Genomic DNA, 17,105 nt, shown 5'->3' on the forward strand with positions numbered 1-17,105 from the left:
CGTATGAGGAAACATTTCAGCCGTGACAACATGACAAGGGGCAGAGCTACCAACCACCACACACCTCCGTCAGATGTGTTCCTATAGAACCCAGAACAGACCCAGCTGAGGAGAAGGAGCTGAAATGGTTATAGGAACTGAGGGCCGTGGTCCCGAGTTCCTGTATGTGCGAATGTGGGAAAAAACGGCCACGTTCCTGAAAAGGTTCTAGGAACTGCCAAAGGTTCCTACAGTGCGAATGCGGCTTAATTGTCACGTGAAGTGGCATACGTAGCCGTCTCGAGTGGAGAAGTTCTTGTTTTTTTTGGGTTTTTTTGGCAAAACCGACTCACTCTCACTTCCAGCTTGAAACGTCACAACACGCGATCAGGGCCTCCAATGTGTTGCTTTTGAACGCAGAGGATCGTCACCCCCTAAAAAAAATGAAATCCCCTCCTTATATGTGCAGGCTTCACTGAGCTGGCTGGCAAAACAGCCGCGGGACAGGTCGACATTGCTTCACGCAATAAACTCCACCTAATTGTGGCTTTTAAAGCCTAACCCGTGATGTTTTTTTGCTGCCCTCTCAGCAGGGAACCTTTAGTACGCAACAAAGCAGTGCAGCTGTGGGGCGACGGAAGTGTGGAAAATAAAAAAAAAATTGAAAAAAGGAAGTGAAAAACAGAAGTGTCGAGGTTGGTTTCAAAAGAGAGTCCCGTGTTTGGGTTACTGATCCGTCTCCGGCTTCCTCTCGCGGTCCGTGCTGGGGCTCTTAAACACTACAACAACACAGAAAGCCAGAACCGGCATCTGCAAAGATCGTTACAACCCGGTGCGAGTCGCAACGTTCCATCTACTCCCGAACAAGGGAACACGAGTGTTGTTCTGGGAGTGCCGTCAGCAGCCTATGGTCTGTCGGCTGCACAGCAAGACCATGAGATTGTGGATTCTCTAGCTACACTGAACAGCCAAACAAAAAAAGACTGTTGAGCTGCTGAAATGTGTTTAATTCAACCAGCAACAAGTAAACATCACCTGAGCTCTCCTCCGCTTAGACCAGACTCGCCGATGCTTTGTGAAGATAAAGCGTCACGACCATCCGTGACCACGTTTCCCTGGGATTTCATGGGACCGCCCATCAGTGCTGAAGCTTCTTGTTAGACGCGCATGACTGGGGTGACCGAAGTCACTCAGAGGTCAGAGAGGATTGTTGACTTCCTCTCGTTTTTTACCATCTCAGACACACCAACAGAATTAAAGGTTTCCTCTCCCAAATGAACCAGGAGAAACTCATCCATACATTCATCTCCAGTTGACTCCATCACTGTAACGCTCTTGTAACTGGACTTACCAAAAAGAGCATTAAACATCTGCAGCTCATTCAGAACGCTGCTGCTGGAGTTTTAACCCGGACTAAGAGATCTGAACACATCACAGCAGCTTTAAAATCTTTACACTGGCTTCCAGTCAGTCACAGAATAGATTTTAAAAGCCTGCTGATGGTTTACAAATCCCAGAAAGGTTTAGGCCCAAAATACATCTGTGATATGTTCAGAGAATATAAACCCAGCAGAGCTCTTAGATCCAAGGACTCAGGTCAGCTGGTTCAGTCCAGAGTCCAGACTAAACATGGAGAAGCAGCTTTTAGCTGTTATGCTGCAAACAAGTGGAACAAACTGCCAGTGGAGATTAAACTTTCACCAAATGGAGACATTTTTAAATCCAGGTTAAAAACATTTCTTTTCTCATGTGTCTATGCATGAAATCTGCACGATATCTTTTAACTTATCTGGACTGTTGCTTGTTTTTAAATTAATTTAAATTACTTTATTTGTTTCTCTTTATATTCTTTTATGTATTTTTAATGCTTCTTCCACTCCCTGCTGCAATGCTTTTATTTTATGTGAAGCACTTTGAACTGTTTTGTACATGAAATGTGCTATACAAATAAATTTGATTTGATTTGATTTTTTGCTCGGGAGATGTCGGCGTGGCAACGGCACGGCAACTCGTGTCCATCTGCACTTATCTCGCGCCAAATGAGTCAAAACCACATTTACAGTCGGCGTTTGCATTCACAAAGTGCACCTTTAAAATATGACACGGTAAGTGGAACCCACACGAATAGAACCGTTTCGGCCATGATGTAAACTTAACGAATGCATTATCTCTGGTAGAAGCCTCGGTGACAGCAGGAATCTGCTGGTTGTGAGCGCCTCGGAGCGATACACCGGATTCACCAGCATCCAACTTTGACCTCTGCAACGCGAAGAGCAGACGAGCGTTTTCCCTCCGAGGATCGATAGAGAATCGACCACAAAGCAGTGTGAAAAAACCTTGGGTTTTTTTTATGAACCCCTGTGTGCTGTTGCTGGAGGGCCCGCTGCCATAAAGAGAATCAGAGGCGTCACCCGGGTGCAGTTGAACAGCTGCGCCCTCGGTTGGAGCATGGACTCGGAGGCCTGCGATCAGCCAAGGCCAATGCCTCATCGCATGGCTCGGCTCTGCACTTTCTGACCTGCCCCCCCCCCGTCGGACAAGAACGTGGGCGCAGGGGAAGAGAGAAGTGCTTATCACCACCTCCTGAACCCCCCATTGTCTGCTTTCTCTGGGTTTTTCTTTGAAAGTACTGAAAGCACAACATCAGCACTTTCCCCGCAGGTTAAGTGACAAAGTGAAATTGATTCAAGCCAAGGCTGACACAGAGTGCAAATATGGTAAAAAAAAACAACAACAATTATCTTTCATCCACGATGCCTGGATTTAATCTCTTATTTTTCCAGATATTTTCTGATCTTAGAATTCGTTTCAATCGATTGCAGTTTAACATTCATCTCTGTTGTTTAGCTGTAACTCCATTCATTACTCCAGGGTTTTCTTCTTCAGGTGCGTCACTTGAACTTTACTTTAGCTAAGACAGCTAATTTGGAGAGCTTGGTAGTGTGTGTGTGTGTGTGTGTGGGGGTGCGCACATTGGATTTTTCAACTTTGCAGAGAAACATAGGGAGGAGAAACTCTACTTTACCATTGTTCCTTCACTCTTACTCCGAGCGACTTCCCTCTGCAGGCGAGCCACAGCCAGCTTTTCCCTAAACAAACGGCAGAGAAAGAGAAAATGAGGGTGAGTCAGCGTGTGATCCAAGTCTGAGCCAAAAATAAATTTAAAAAAACGAGGCGCTGATGGACGCTTTAGCCCCAAATCAGGGAGCAAGTAAATAAAGTTTCTGCTCCATATCTGATATAGGCTCTGCGTGTGAGAAACAAGACACCTTTCTCTTCCATTTTTTCTTCGTCTTCTACCGAGCAGAAACTCACCGAGCCTGCAAGCAAATCAGCAGACGCACGCATGCACACACACACACACACACACACACACACACACACACACACACACACACACAGACACATACACAGAGGAGATGAGGTCGTCCGCTAACTGTGCAAAACAGAGCTTGCAGTTCTGTCAAGACGAAAATAGCTCAGAGGAAACAAAAAGCAGGGCATCCTCGCGCCAGACTTTTACACACACACACACACACTCATAACAAACCCCCCCCCCCTTTCCCCGTCCCTCACACACAAACAGGCACACATGAACAAGGAGGAACAAAGAAATTGACTGTGCACGTCCAATCCGTTTCCCACGTGAGGGCATTCCAGACTTTAATGGGATAAATCTTGGCACACTAGCACGAATAGTGGAGAACCTTGCTTTAGAGCCCCTCCAGAGGGACCACAACAACCAAAGCACTGCTCCAAGACAAGCCTGTCACTCTGGATCCATTAATCCATATTTCTGGGGGGGGGGGGTAGAACTGGGGAACTGAGGATTAAAACACCTCCTCTGGCAGTGCAGCATGTGTTAAAGTCGAAGAGCAATTCATTCTGATATTAAACACTGTAAATATACTGTGGTGTGTCTTTACATTTCTGTGTTACGTGTCCACGGTGCATGTTCTGAAAGTTGGCAGGTATGATCCTCGCGTTTTTTTCCGACCAAAAGTATAGAACGATTAAACCCACGAGAATTCAACAGCTCCCTCACAGCTTTGAAAAAGCAGACGCGCGCAGTTCTGTGAGGAGAAACAACCAAATGCAACCCTTGGAACTGTAACACTTACTCACATGCGCCTCATTCTAACTGGTGAAACTACGAGCATTGTGTCTGGCATTCGAGAGGTGGGTCGGTTTATTCCGTCCGTTCCATCTTTTGCACGCGAGACAAAACCTGAGGGGGTGCGCGTTTTCTGTCACGGCACCAGTTTTTTGACACGTCTCCACAAGAAAGCCCTCGTGCGACCTAAGAAGGCATCGAGTAATCGCAGTCACCTTCACATTGTTCACATTTCTCCAGCAGATCAGACACACCAAACCCCCCAGAAATAGCTCATGACTAATGTCTTCACGCCTCTTTTGACAAGAGGGCATTATTGTTTCTGATACGACTTACCTGTCGGGGGAGGCGGGGGGGGGGGGGGACACCACAGTGATTAAGAGACAGCTGGGGAGGCGCGGCTGACAGACGAGTCCAACGTCTGGACTGAAAAATGTGCTGCAGACAAACTCTTTTTGGTGTTGGAGGCCATTCCCACCGCCGCAATTCCCTCTAATGGGACCAGACTAAATCACACCAAACAAGCCGAGCCTGGCACGCCGATTGTGAAACACACATCGCTGCCGTGACGAATCCGGGAGGAAGTCGAGTCGAGTCGTGTGTGTGTGTGTGTGTGGGCACTTTTTTTTTTTTTGTAATTCAAGTTTGTATTTCTTTGTCTTTGGTGTTTGACAGTACAGCCTTTTACATTGTGAGACATTTCTTATCATATGCATTACATGTAGTATCAGTGTCACAGCAAAACCAAAATCAAATAAAAGTACAGTGTGAACGATACCGTTCATAAAGAGGACATATTGATAGCTGGAGAGCATATCCATACAATAGATTATAGTGCTGGATACAGGATACAATCAGAGGGAGGTATTCATACTGTAGGCTCATCAGGCAATGTGATGTAAGCCCAGAACAGGTCCCAGACTGGTGCCTTGGTCTTGTTTGTATTGTTCAACCTGTTGAGCATAAGTTCATATGAAGCTGTCTTCATCATAATGTTTATCCACTCTTTCAGTTTCAGGGGGTTTGGGTGTTTTCCACAGTTTAGGTTGAAGTCCAGGTTGAAGACGCACCTACTTTCAGCTGCATTTGAATAAAGCTCCAAATCTGAAGCTTGAGTTTCCAAACTTAATCACATTTTAACTACTGATTTTCTCTGATTCTATCTATTGTTCTTATTTCTTTCTTTTTTGTTTCAAACTTAAATCATGCTTTTTATTTCTACTGTTTTAACGTATCTGTAAAGCACTTTGAATCGCCCTGTAGTTGAATTGTGCTGTACAAATAAACTTGCCTTGCCTTGCCTTTAAGTATTGTCCTAGCAGCCGTTGTAGTCCCTGCCATGATTACAGAGAATTCTCCGCTTGATATGTTGTGTGGGCACTTTTGCACTCCTGTGCGTGTTTTGCGATGCCTTCGTGTGTGTGTCTGTGTGCGAAGCTGTCAAAGCGACGCGGTGGGAAAACGGTTCATAAAACGCACAAAGCTGCGTGTGTCAAAGCGTGTCAGAGCGCACGCTCCACACCTGAGTCATGCGCCCATGTTCTAGTTACACAATGCGTTTCTTTTTATTACAACATTACTGTTGAGAGCATTACGCTACTCTGAGGAGAAGGGGTGGGCGGGTGGGTGGGGGGTAGGGGGAGGAAGGAGAGACCTGGAACTTCTCACAGCAGATATTGTTTTGTTAAACGGGACTCTCGCCTGGCATTCCTCCAGTCTGTGTTATGGCTGAGCGTCGGCCCTGCAAGGGGTTAAGTTTCAGGCCACTTATGATCAGGCATGTTCCAGGAGCAACGGAGCATGAGCCAACTGCGCCCGGAGAAAATCATCGCCAAATATAGAGCAATTTAACTTCCAGTGTTAAACATAATTATAGTAATTGGCACCAGCGGTAGTCAAAACAGTATTCGGGGCTGCAAAATGCTTACTGGTGACATCCAATTGTTGCTGGTGAGGAAGGATCTTTGAGCGCGCGAGCGCACGCTCTAATCCGCCGTGTTCCACGTACGTTTATGGATGTAATCACATATTCCGCCTCTAAACTTGTCGTGTGTATTTCGATCCCGATCCATCCGCAACCCGTTGGCCTATCAATCACGCTTTAGACTTTTACCAGCTGTGTAAACCGGCCACAAAACAGTCAAGACGGCGCAACTCGAAGCCGGTCATGTCAAGGGGTTTATCTCGAGCCATCTCCATTGTAGAGGGCTGTAATTTGGCGTGTTCCAGCGTATTAGTGTGGTGGGTCTTTGTGCATGAACTGTGATATTTTCATTTCCCTCTAAAAAACACATGTTCTCATAAATGTCATCCGAGATGGGGGTGGGGGGGTGGGGGGGTGGGGGTTGGAGCAAGGGCACAGAGTCCCTGAACGCCTCATTTTCGAGGATAATTTTAGTTTATTATAACGTGGGCTTTATTTGGGTTGGTATGGACATGGATTTAAACAGTTACAACAACATTGGCCCGAAACGCATTAGCTAGTTTCGTGTATCCAAACCCGTACATACCGAAACCATATAACCCTCCACTGCGCAGGAAGTACGACAGGTCGCCTCTTTTTCAAATAAATGTGGCTGTTTTTTTAAGTTTTTTTTTTTACAACATCTGACTTTCCTGCATCTGATGTTTTCTTAAAGTTTGTGGTCGAAACTTCTGGAAAAATGAGCACGCATGCACACATATGTGTTTGACACTCCGCTACCTGAACATCCAAGCATGAAATGAGAGCCCAGGCTAACTGTTGACCACGTGTACATTCATACATCTCAGTTTTTTTTACCCACCCCCCCCCAATTAGGAAGCATGGCTGCATAAATTCCAGCAGCCAGTCACGAACGGCGTGGCCGTGGACCTCCAGTGGAATCACCTGATCGAGGCCTCACCAGAGGAGGGAATCCCGCCGAGCTTCACTGGAGCGGGCCAAAAGAAGCTGACAAGCCCCCCCCGCAAAATCCGACAACCGCTTTTTCTCCTCCTTCAGCCTGCACGGTAGGGTTCGCTGTGGCCGTGCAGCGACGCACAGATGCACGGAGACCATTTGCTGTCACGTGGAAACCAGGTCAAGGTTAAGCTAGGATACAGATGTTAAACCAAAGGTCTTATTTGAGTTCATTTTGAAACAGGATGCACGCGGGACACGTGGTTTTTCTTCATTAGGGTTAGATCCTAAATTCGAGGTGAGAATTTGAGATAAAGCGTAGAGATAAATGCAGTTTTCTTGGTCAAATCTGAGTTTGCACCTTAAATTCAAGGTGAGATGGACGGATAACAGTGGTGTGGATCACGGACATGGCACAGACAAACGACAGTAGTTTTGTTGACGCGTTCTTGACTTGAGATACTTTGGCAAGATATGAGTTCAAACAGATAATCTATGGTAAAATACTCACATAGTTGTAGCTTTCTCAGTTACATCATTTACATTTGAAATATACAAGTTCAAACTGAGCACTTATGGTAAAATGGATGGATAACCGGAGTGCTTAAGAGGTTTTGTATGAGATCAATTGAAGGGAGAGCAGATAATGGCTGCTTTCTAAGCGTTAAAACCGACAATTTAAGCTAATATTTACAAATAATAGTTTTTTTTCTCCTTTTTTTTTTTTTTATACAAAGTACTTAGGTTATGTGCGAGTTCACGCTTGGAATTGGAGTTAAACTGTACAGATAATGATAGTTTCCTGACGCATTGTAAAACTACAGTGTTAAAAAAAGTTGTAATAACACCTCAAATTTAAACGTAAAATGTAAAATTTACAGTCAAAGATAAATCTAGATAAAGATAAAGTTTTCTACACCTGCCTTCTATTAGTTGGCAGAGTTTTTGGATATATCTCGGCCATACAGATATCCTGCTTCGCTAAAGCTAAAACAGAACAGGACGAGTTCTCTGTTTTCCTACCACCCGATTAAAACCGCCAACCCTATCGCGAAGCAAAGGGAAACGTGCGTAAAGGCTCGTTTGCCTTCGCCATCGGGCAAACAAGAACGGTGTCCTAAAAGACTGAGCTGCCGTGTTTGTTAAAAAAATGGGTGCGAAGACACAGAGTAAGGTGGAAGTTAAGAGCTGTTGGCAACAGAAACGTAAGAAAACCATAATGTCCATCGAACCATTATGCTACTATCTGACCCTGAAACATCCCATAGATATGCTGCTATAGGCCTAGATTGCTGTGGGGGACCTCCCGTGATACACCTTTCCTCGCTCTGTTCTCTTTTTTTTTCTCTGTGTACCTATATGACCTCATTGTTGTCATTAACTTGTGTTTCTCTTTCTCAGAAGGTATCCCTGGCCTGCCGTTACAGTGTTTGTTGTCCCCTCTTTCCTGTCCTCTTAAACCCCAGCTGGTGGAGGAGAGATGGCCAGCGTCCCTGAGTCTGGTTCTGATGGAGGTTTCTTCCCGGTAAAAGGGAGTTTTACCTCTCCACGGTCGACTTGTGCACGCTCAGGATTTCGGTGCAATCTGTTGGTTTCCTTAGCTCGGCTACTTATTTTTTTTAATTGGCTCACTATGTATGAATTTGACTAATTTAGAATTGAAGGAAATTAACAAAATAGTCCCTTCGCAAACCAAAGTCTGTAGACCTTCTTGAGTAACAGGCTCATGGTTTATCGTATTCTTCAAGCGCTTTGAGCACCACAACCCGAGTTTAATCCCATTTCCATAATACTCAAGAGATGGCAGACATCCCAACTAAAACAGGGCAACTCACACTGGTGCAATCAAGGTAGATAAATAGCACTGTTTATAATACTTGTGTGCTTTCAGCTTAACTGACACCGCGCACCCTCCTTTTTTTTAGCACGATTCCCACAGCACGAAAAAAAAAAAACATCCCTTTCTTTGAGATAAGACCCACCAGACAGCACTGAGTGAACACAACGCCCGCCTCGATGCTTTCACAGCAGACCGATCCCCGTTTTCCTCGGCTCACTCTTCCCCGCTCTGACACTGTGTAAACCCTTCCCTTTTGCTCTTCCCCGCAGCTCACGTCGAGGCAACGCAATGCTTTGCGGCATGCAAAGACACGACCTGTCAGGGCAGAGGAAGGATCAATCACAGCAAGAGCGTTTTGCCGACTTGAGCTGACACGCCGGGCCCCCCCCACCGTGCGCTTTGAACCGCTTTGTGGGTAAGACAGACGTTTAGCAGTGTTTTTCGGGGCAGTTATCACGGCTTTTCCATGCAGGTGCTTCGGTTCATTGTACACCGTTTGTTGTTAAGCACATAATCAAAGAGGGAAAAAGGAGCTGTCTCCTGCATTTTGCTTTCCTCTGCGCGCCATATTACTATCAAGAGTGCTTGATCTCCCTTCTGCTCACATAGACGTTACAAGATTAATCATAACATTCTCTATCAGACTGCTACGAATTCACACATGCTGATGTATAAAAGACTGATGCCGTCATGTCATTGCAGCTTAGAGGCAGCTAAATACCTCAATTGTTCTGAGCCACGAATTTACAGAGTGGCCAGAAGGGATGCATAAATGTTTATATGAGAGCAGAGCTGCCATGCATTTATGTATTAGGGTCTGCACTCCTGCTGGGTTAAGAGCCCTGATACGCACGCAATCCCCATGGCCCACATCGGGCATCCTGTTCCGAGGCTACATTTTGGGTCCGTCTCTGGGATGGTCATCCCTATCCTTAATACTCCTGCAGCTGTGTTATGTAACCCTCTGCACTGATCCAAAACTCCCCCCCACCCTCCCCAGCCCTCAGTGTGGGACAATGAGCTCAGCGGGCCGTTTGATAAGTTTTCACATCCAACTCAGCCTGACAGGAAAAAACAAGAGTTACAACTACCAGGGTCGCAGCCAAGATGAGGTGAAAATGAGTTTGTCATCCTGTGGAAACTTTATTTTCCATTCTGTCCTGAACGCTTTCGTCCGCCACTGAAAGAGTTGAATCCAGTTCAACGCCGAGATGGCAACAAAAATTGACTCGCTGTGAAGACTCTGGTCTGGTTCAGGCGTCTGAGGTGATGGGGCTTCGCACATCTGTGAGCGTTCAATTTGCCCCGGCACTCTAGGCAAGGTCCAATTAATTGGCGGAAAAAAAGCCACCGTGGGTGCCAAACAGCGGCCTGACCTGCGCCAGCTACTGCCGAGTCACCCGCAGCTGGTGCCTGGCCCCCCGTTTCCTGCCGCGGACCCCGTCTGCAACAGAAGGTTAGCAGCTAAACAGGAGCCACATGTCAGCACCTCACACACCCAATCACCGTCCACCCAGCCACCCAGCCAGCCACCCAGCCAGCCAGCCAGCCAACCAGCCAGCCAGGCACAGTGAGCCTTACCTCACCACGACAGAGCATCAATTATTGACGAGGTGAAATGTGATGAGGTTCTGCTGTGTGCACACAAAGAACACAAGCCTCCTCAGGCTGCCATGTGGCAAAACACTGTTTTCCCTTTATGAGAAGGAGCACTAGTAATCACTGACATGCTTTTTTGTCTTCGTGCTTTGAAGGAGAGGCTTTGCTTTCCTATCCACAAAAAGTAGAGTTTGCACGCACAATTTGAAGCATTTCTGATCACGCTGACGAGCACATAGATTACGGAACTAATCCGCTAAAAAATAAAAAATGTGGGTCGTCCTCATTCTCTATCTCAGAAGTTGTGTTTGGGTATGTGTGCACCGCCATGAAGTTATACAAGCTGAGATGATCACGATTCACAGGGTTTGTCCAAAGTCAACAGCATGTGGAGCGCTTTGAGTTGTTTATGCTCGATAACATCTAGCTCGCTGTATTCTCAGCGCTGCATGGGCTCATTACAACATAAAAGCGCCGCGGAGCTTTGTTGTGGTTTTTCTTTACAGTCTGCAGTGACAGAAGCTCGAGATTGATGGACGCAATCACAAGCCCGTGAGAAAAAAAATAAAAATTCTTCTTGCCCGTGCAGAAAGAGAAACGCGGCGCTTAGTAGGTCAAAGTCAGATAAAATGCTGCCTCAAACATCTGAAGCTGCAAAAATCCGACATGAGGAATCCTCTGAGACTCCTCCTGAGCTCAGTGGAATGCAGCCGCCGAGCGTGGATTACCCCTGCCTGACTGTCTGTCTCCCTAAATGTTTTCTTGCTCTCCGAGCAGGGCCTGACCTCAATTGTTTCCACGCCACAGACGCATTCCTGTCCAGACGAAACGAAACATTGCGGACGAGCAGATGTGCTTTAAAAATGGCCGCAGCACCCGCCCCTCCTGCCCGTCCGCCAGCCAGTCTGTCGTGACGGTTTACTCACCAGCGTGGCTCACTGGGCCGGGGGGGGGGGGGCGATCTTAAACACATGGATGAACACACATGTACAAACACATCCGCGAGTGTATGCAGAGACATGCACACACACACAACTTTGAATCTTTAATGTCCAAATCATAAAAGAGAGATGAGTGTGAGCTGAAGAGCAGCACTGCTGTGGGACCTTACGCAGATACGAAGAGGGAAGATATGTTGATGAAAAGATGAAGCTGCCGCCTCACCCCCCAAAAAAAGGGACGAGAAAACTCGCTCAAAACAAGCAACTCCCAGCCACGCACTCACAATTTCAACAGGTAGCAATCTTGCATTTGCTCAGATTTCCCCCCAGTGATCGCCGTCTAGCTCGCGTCACACACAATGACACGTAATTGACTTTAAGTAAAGCACGCTTCACGCCGGACTGCAATTATCTCGTGATTTAGGAGTCTACCTGCATTCGGAAGAGGCAAACATAAAACCAGCCGGCGCACTTCTGCCAAGATACAGTAGATGTTCACATCGCTGCAGATCTGTGCAGAAATGCAGCTGCACGCTCGAAGCGAAATGGTTTCATACGGAGCGACGCCGAGGCGTGTCCGAGGGGCAAACAGAAATGTTTGAACCCGAGCCAAGACGCCATGCTTAAAGGGAGCAGCCAGATTAAATGAGCTGAACGAGTGGGAATGTCTCTCCTACACACCTTTCATGAAGTGACAACTACAGAAAGGAAACAACTAGTTTGCTGGCTTTCCATCAAGTAAAGTTATCTTCACAGGAACACCTACAATGGCATACGTTCCATTCCTAAGATTTAGACCATATTTGGACAAGAAGGTGGGGCTGGAGGGGGAACGCTTGTCGCCTAATTGGACAAAAAATGCCTCTCATTCAGGTCTAATGCGTATTTAATTATGGAACCATTTTGAAAATGGCCATCAGCACACTGATCATAAGAAGTGAATTAAGCTAATGGCACAATAATGACCTGTGGGAAACCTTTATTGACTCAGGGGTTTTCGCAAGATAAGAGGAGCCTGTGATGTTTTGGAGCCGGCGCCGCCAGTGATTGTCAACTTCGTGGCACCTCCGTGTCTTTTCACGGAGGCAACAGTCTGAGCAGAGAGGTGTTCCCAAGCCTTCCGGATGCCGGAGCTCCTCACCCCATTTTGGCCACTTGTACTTGTTGTACAAGGGTTGAAACTTAGATCACCTGGTAAATCAACGCCTTCAACCTTTGGCTCAGACCGGTACAAGATCCACAACAGACGCTCCGTTCTACCCTCACTCAAGAACATGACCCCAGGACACTGAACCTACAGAAATCCAACTGAAATCCCATTTCAAACCACTTCCAATGGATTCCATTTCTTTGTAAAAAATATATATATATATATATATATATATACATTGCTTTCTGAACAAAACCCGCAAGGCTCCGGGACACCTAAAGTTTTTCCACTCAGTTGTTCGTAAAAAACACTCAATCGTTTCCCTACGTCCTGCATCGACTACAACACAAAAAAACTTTCCTTTACAGTTTCATGAAATAAAACGCTAACCTGGCAGCCTCCATGTGCCATGAGTGATGTGCCCCCCCCCCCCCCCCCCCAATTGTCGGGCATTTCACGCCCTTGACAGCCTGCACATTTACTACTGTACTGTAATACTGGTTCTGCTGACTCATGCAGACGATGCAAAAAAAGGCTGGAGAACTTTACAACTGCCGTCAACGTTTTCAGAGAAGGGGGCAAACAGAAGCTCTTTACAGAAGCAGACAAATGGCCGCGTCACACACACAATACAGACAAAGGTGCGTAAACAGAAGCCCTCGAGCCGAAGGCCTGAAATCTCTATTGGCCGCCCACCCCTGGGTGCTTGTATTCGAGTTTTTCTATGAGCGAGCAGCTGCTGCAAAAGTCATGGCGCCATAAACGGAGCTATCCCGCATCTCTGCAGCAAACGGTTCCCTCTCCGGAGTTCATCATCGAAGTTCAATCACTTCATTTAGATTTGTCTTCCTACCCTTTTGACAGAAAATGTTAAACGATTCTGCTTTGCTGATGGGCACATATTGACAGCAATGCAGATAAAGTCGGTAATCCTCTCTTCTTTCGGTTCTTTCAGTGGAGTTCTGGCTCTCTGGCATGCCATTAATTGAGCAGTTGTGCTCGTTGTATAATTCACTCCCGGCATAGACTGTCACCAAAAGGCCGAGGAGAACTTAAAGATAACAAGAGAGGTGTTTGGAAAAGGGTTTTACAAGCTCAAAGGTGAGCTTCTCTATCCATTTCCCTTCCAGCTGCGCCAACACCTCCAGCCACAAGACGCGGTCCTCCGTGTTTCTCCAACTATTACCCGGTGATTTACTGCCAAGAATAGAGGCGAGGTGAGGCTCGTTGACATTCCCCGCACCCGTACAACCCCCAAAATGCTGACCCCCCCCCCCCCCAACACAGAGGCAATGCTCAGAAACGACTGCTTTGATCTAGAAAAAGTCCACACAAACGCTAAAGTGTGTCAGCTGGAAGTCTACGTGTGGTAAACAAGGGCAACACCATATTATCTTGTAAACTGCTGGCATGCGGGGCTGTGACCTAAAAAAAAAACAATTCGGGGATATCAATCCTTCCAAGAGCTGAAACACCATGAGACGAGTCAATAAAGGCTTTCACAAAGGGGAAGACAAAAGTTTGCGTCCGCGAGCCAAGACGCCCACATTGAAAGAAGAGATAATATTTTATGGCAGCTCTGACTAGAAAAACGGGCATTCGCACCTTAGTGAACTCCCATGGAGTGAGTTCATCTGTTTAGAAACCACAAAAAAAAAAATGCTCCAGCTCTAATGACATCACTTAACAGTCAGCGAGGGTGTCTGGGCGATGCCTTGTCTCCGGGCAAAACAGCCAGTACATGCAGTAAGCCATTGATAGTTAGCAAATAAAAGCCTTTTATTAGTTATAAATTGTGTCAGACCATTAAACTTTATATCTTCCCTGAGTGACATTACTCTAAATTCAGCCAACAGGAGACATTGAGAAAAAGCCATCTGATTGCCCAGTTTTCCTACTTTTTTTTCCACCTTGTTAACATTTGCTGTTAGAAATGAAAAGAAGGAAGAAAAAAAAAGAGCTCTTTATCAAGCTCTTTTTCCCTCCCACCCACCCTTCAGTTGCTTCGTTTGCAAAAAAAAAAAAAAAACAGGCCCACGCCAGCCCCGGAGAGCTCTGCGGAACTTTCTGAGTTTCCACGTGCAGTTTTGTCGGTGGAAGATAAATGCAGAGCAGGCTGAGAAAGAGGAATGCATCCAACAGCACCCTTAATTGAGCTTGGGATGGCCTGCAGACACTGACGAGATGCTGAGATGTGCCTCACACGTACACATCATTAAACTGGCTTGCGGCTCCGCAGAGCCGATAAAGGACTGCAGAGACAGTGGGAATTATAGTGAGAAAGTTGTCTGGAAGGAGTGCGCCCCCCATCCCTTCTCCAAAATGAAAGTCCTCTGGCTGTCAATGAAGGGGAAGTGCTCCCATGCTGAGGCCCGCTGGGCCCGGCCATTGAACAAGGGTGCATTCCTCAGTAATTCTGTTTGACCTGGACCCAAAACGCTAGCCGAGGGTCACCAAATACAGAGCGCCACATACAGGGAGGGGACAGAGAGGGAGGTGGAAGAAGTTTGGAAAAATCGGATGTGGAGGAGTGAGAGGCAGAGTTGACGGACAAGAGTCGGAGGGGTGGAAGAAAAGGACAATGGCACACATGATGTGCAGGGGTAGTGTTAATTTGGGTTCTATTCCAGGCTGTTTTTTTGGAGGACAATCAAACTTCTCTTTTTTTTTTAAATGGATGAACTTTTCACATCCGTCTCTCTACGGCAAATTTACACGGGTCACACACAACTTGGGCCCACTCTCACTCTTAGCCATTGTACGCTTCTACTTTGCAAAGACCGGGATTAAACATTGTTTTTAATTGTACGCCGCCTACCTCTAGTCTGGCTTGGGCCGTAAACAAACTGCTCCAAAACTACTAAAGTTTAGGAAAATACTGCGTTTCGACATTCATTTGGTACCTTTTTAATACACTAACTTGTTATAAAGTTCTCCTGCATTGAAATTTGCCCATAATGGGTCAAGGCAAAGGTTACGAGGGTTAGCAAAGCACACCGGGGAAAGACCAAAGAAAGCAACATTACTCAAAATGCAGCAACATTCAAGTCCGACAGAAAACACACGGGCAACAGTTCTCGCTTGTTACGGGATGGAACCCAACTCCGGTCGATGTAATTTCCTCTTCACTTCAATCGGTCCCGTCAAACGTCCCCAAACGCTGAAGTTGGCTTCCAGCTCGGCAGCTGTGGGGATGAGGCAGAAAAGGACCATTTCAATGCCTTAACTGCCTTCGACCTGGTCCGGTTTGAAGGCCACGCCGTCACGACTGTTCAAATCCGAACTCGACTGTTCAAATCCGAACTCGACCATTCCAGTATAGACTCTCTTTGTGATTTGCGAAACCCTTGTTTGTGGACGGGACCTAGTCTAAGGTTGTGTACCAATACCAATAAAGCAGTGAAGTGCCCCTTTCCTGCCTGTCCCGCTGAATCAGAAGCCAACTTCAGCATTGTGTCATAGCAAGTACAATACAACAAAATGCAAGCTTTGGCTAACATCTATTGCTCCACTGAAACATGAAGCAAACTTGTCTGTCTTGTGACTTTCCAGCCTAACTGCAGCCCATATGACGTAGCCCTGTGGCATGGCCATGGAGAGAACTGCAGTTTTAATTCTATAAAATCAAATCCCTCCACTTGGCAATCCTCTTATGCAGTAATCCCCAGGTAGGTTTCGGAAGGGCAGCAGGCTCCAACTGCCCAGCGCTCCAACACATCTGCCCTGGTGGCCGGATGATATCACCACCCTGCAGCTATGCTCCAAATAAAGGCTTTAACTGGACACTTTTACGAACAGAAACCAGACCAAACGGCTAAAACCACAGCCTTGGATTGCTCGTACAAATGCAATGGAAGTCTGCCCAGGTTAGATAGGCCTCAGTGGTGTGAGTCACAAAGTCTCAACAGTAGACGACTGATGCTTGAATAGATTGCAGATTATTTGGTATCAGCGGCCAGACTCTGGAGCAAGTTTCAAGTCTTTAATGTGGCTTTGAAGCCACATTACTGAATACCTTGTGAAAAAGCCAGACAAGTAGCAAAAAAGCATATTAGTGTATGCTAGGAGCAAAAACATTAGGCAGCGATAAAGGCTACGTTACACTTGGCTGTAATAACCAAATATAAAGTTTAAAGGTTGCAACTGGAAACACTGCAAAGGAGGAAACCAACAAGTTGAGTTGCCTGGGCCAAATATGAGAGGAAAAGTGTGGAGGGGGCGGTCAAGGCTATGTTGCTAGTGGTTGTAACTCAGTGGAATAGTTGTCCTAGCAGGAAACAAACCTCAAGGAGGAAAAAAGAAAAGACAACAACCGTAGCGGACATCCACAAGAAGAAATTGGAGAGAGCCGTTCTTCAGGAATTACTGTTATCTCTGGGAATATCTGGAATATCAGATATCATATCTGGGAAGATGCTGATCAGTCATGTGAGTGTGTTATTTGGTGGTTCATGACCATGACCACGCCATTCTAATCTTTGATCACGTGTCAGGTCTCGAGTGGATACATACATTTCTTGGCGTATTGGTGGAAGTCTCTCCTCCCCCCCCCCCCCAATCTCTATTGTTACCATAAATTCATCTTTTTACAGTGACGTATT

General features: G+C 46.4%; 1 protein-coding gene across 6 annotated transcripts in view; it reads right to left on the reverse strand.

Moving 5' to 3' along the window:
* LOC142391613 (nck-associated protein 5-like) overlaps window positions 1-17,105 on the reverse strand; it is a 156,230-nt gene that overhangs the window by 63,952 nt on the left and 75,173 nt on the right. For all 6 annotated transcript variants that reach the window (XM_075477478.1, XM_075477477.1, XM_075477481.1 and 3 more), the window contains one exon: window positions 3,005-3,068. In XM_075477478.1, coding sequence (XP_075333593.1) covers window positions 3,005-3,068 — 64 coding nt within the window. The remainder of the gene's footprint in view (window positions 1-3,004; window positions 3,069-17,105) is intronic.

Source organism: Odontesthes bonariensis, chromosome 11, assembly GCF_027942865.1.
Source record: "Odontesthes bonariensis isolate fOdoBon6 chromosome 11, fOdoBon6.hap1, whole genome shotgun sequence".
NCBI classification, from domain to species: Eukaryota; Metazoa; Chordata; class Actinopteri; order Atheriniformes; family Atherinopsidae; genus Odontesthes; species Odontesthes bonariensis.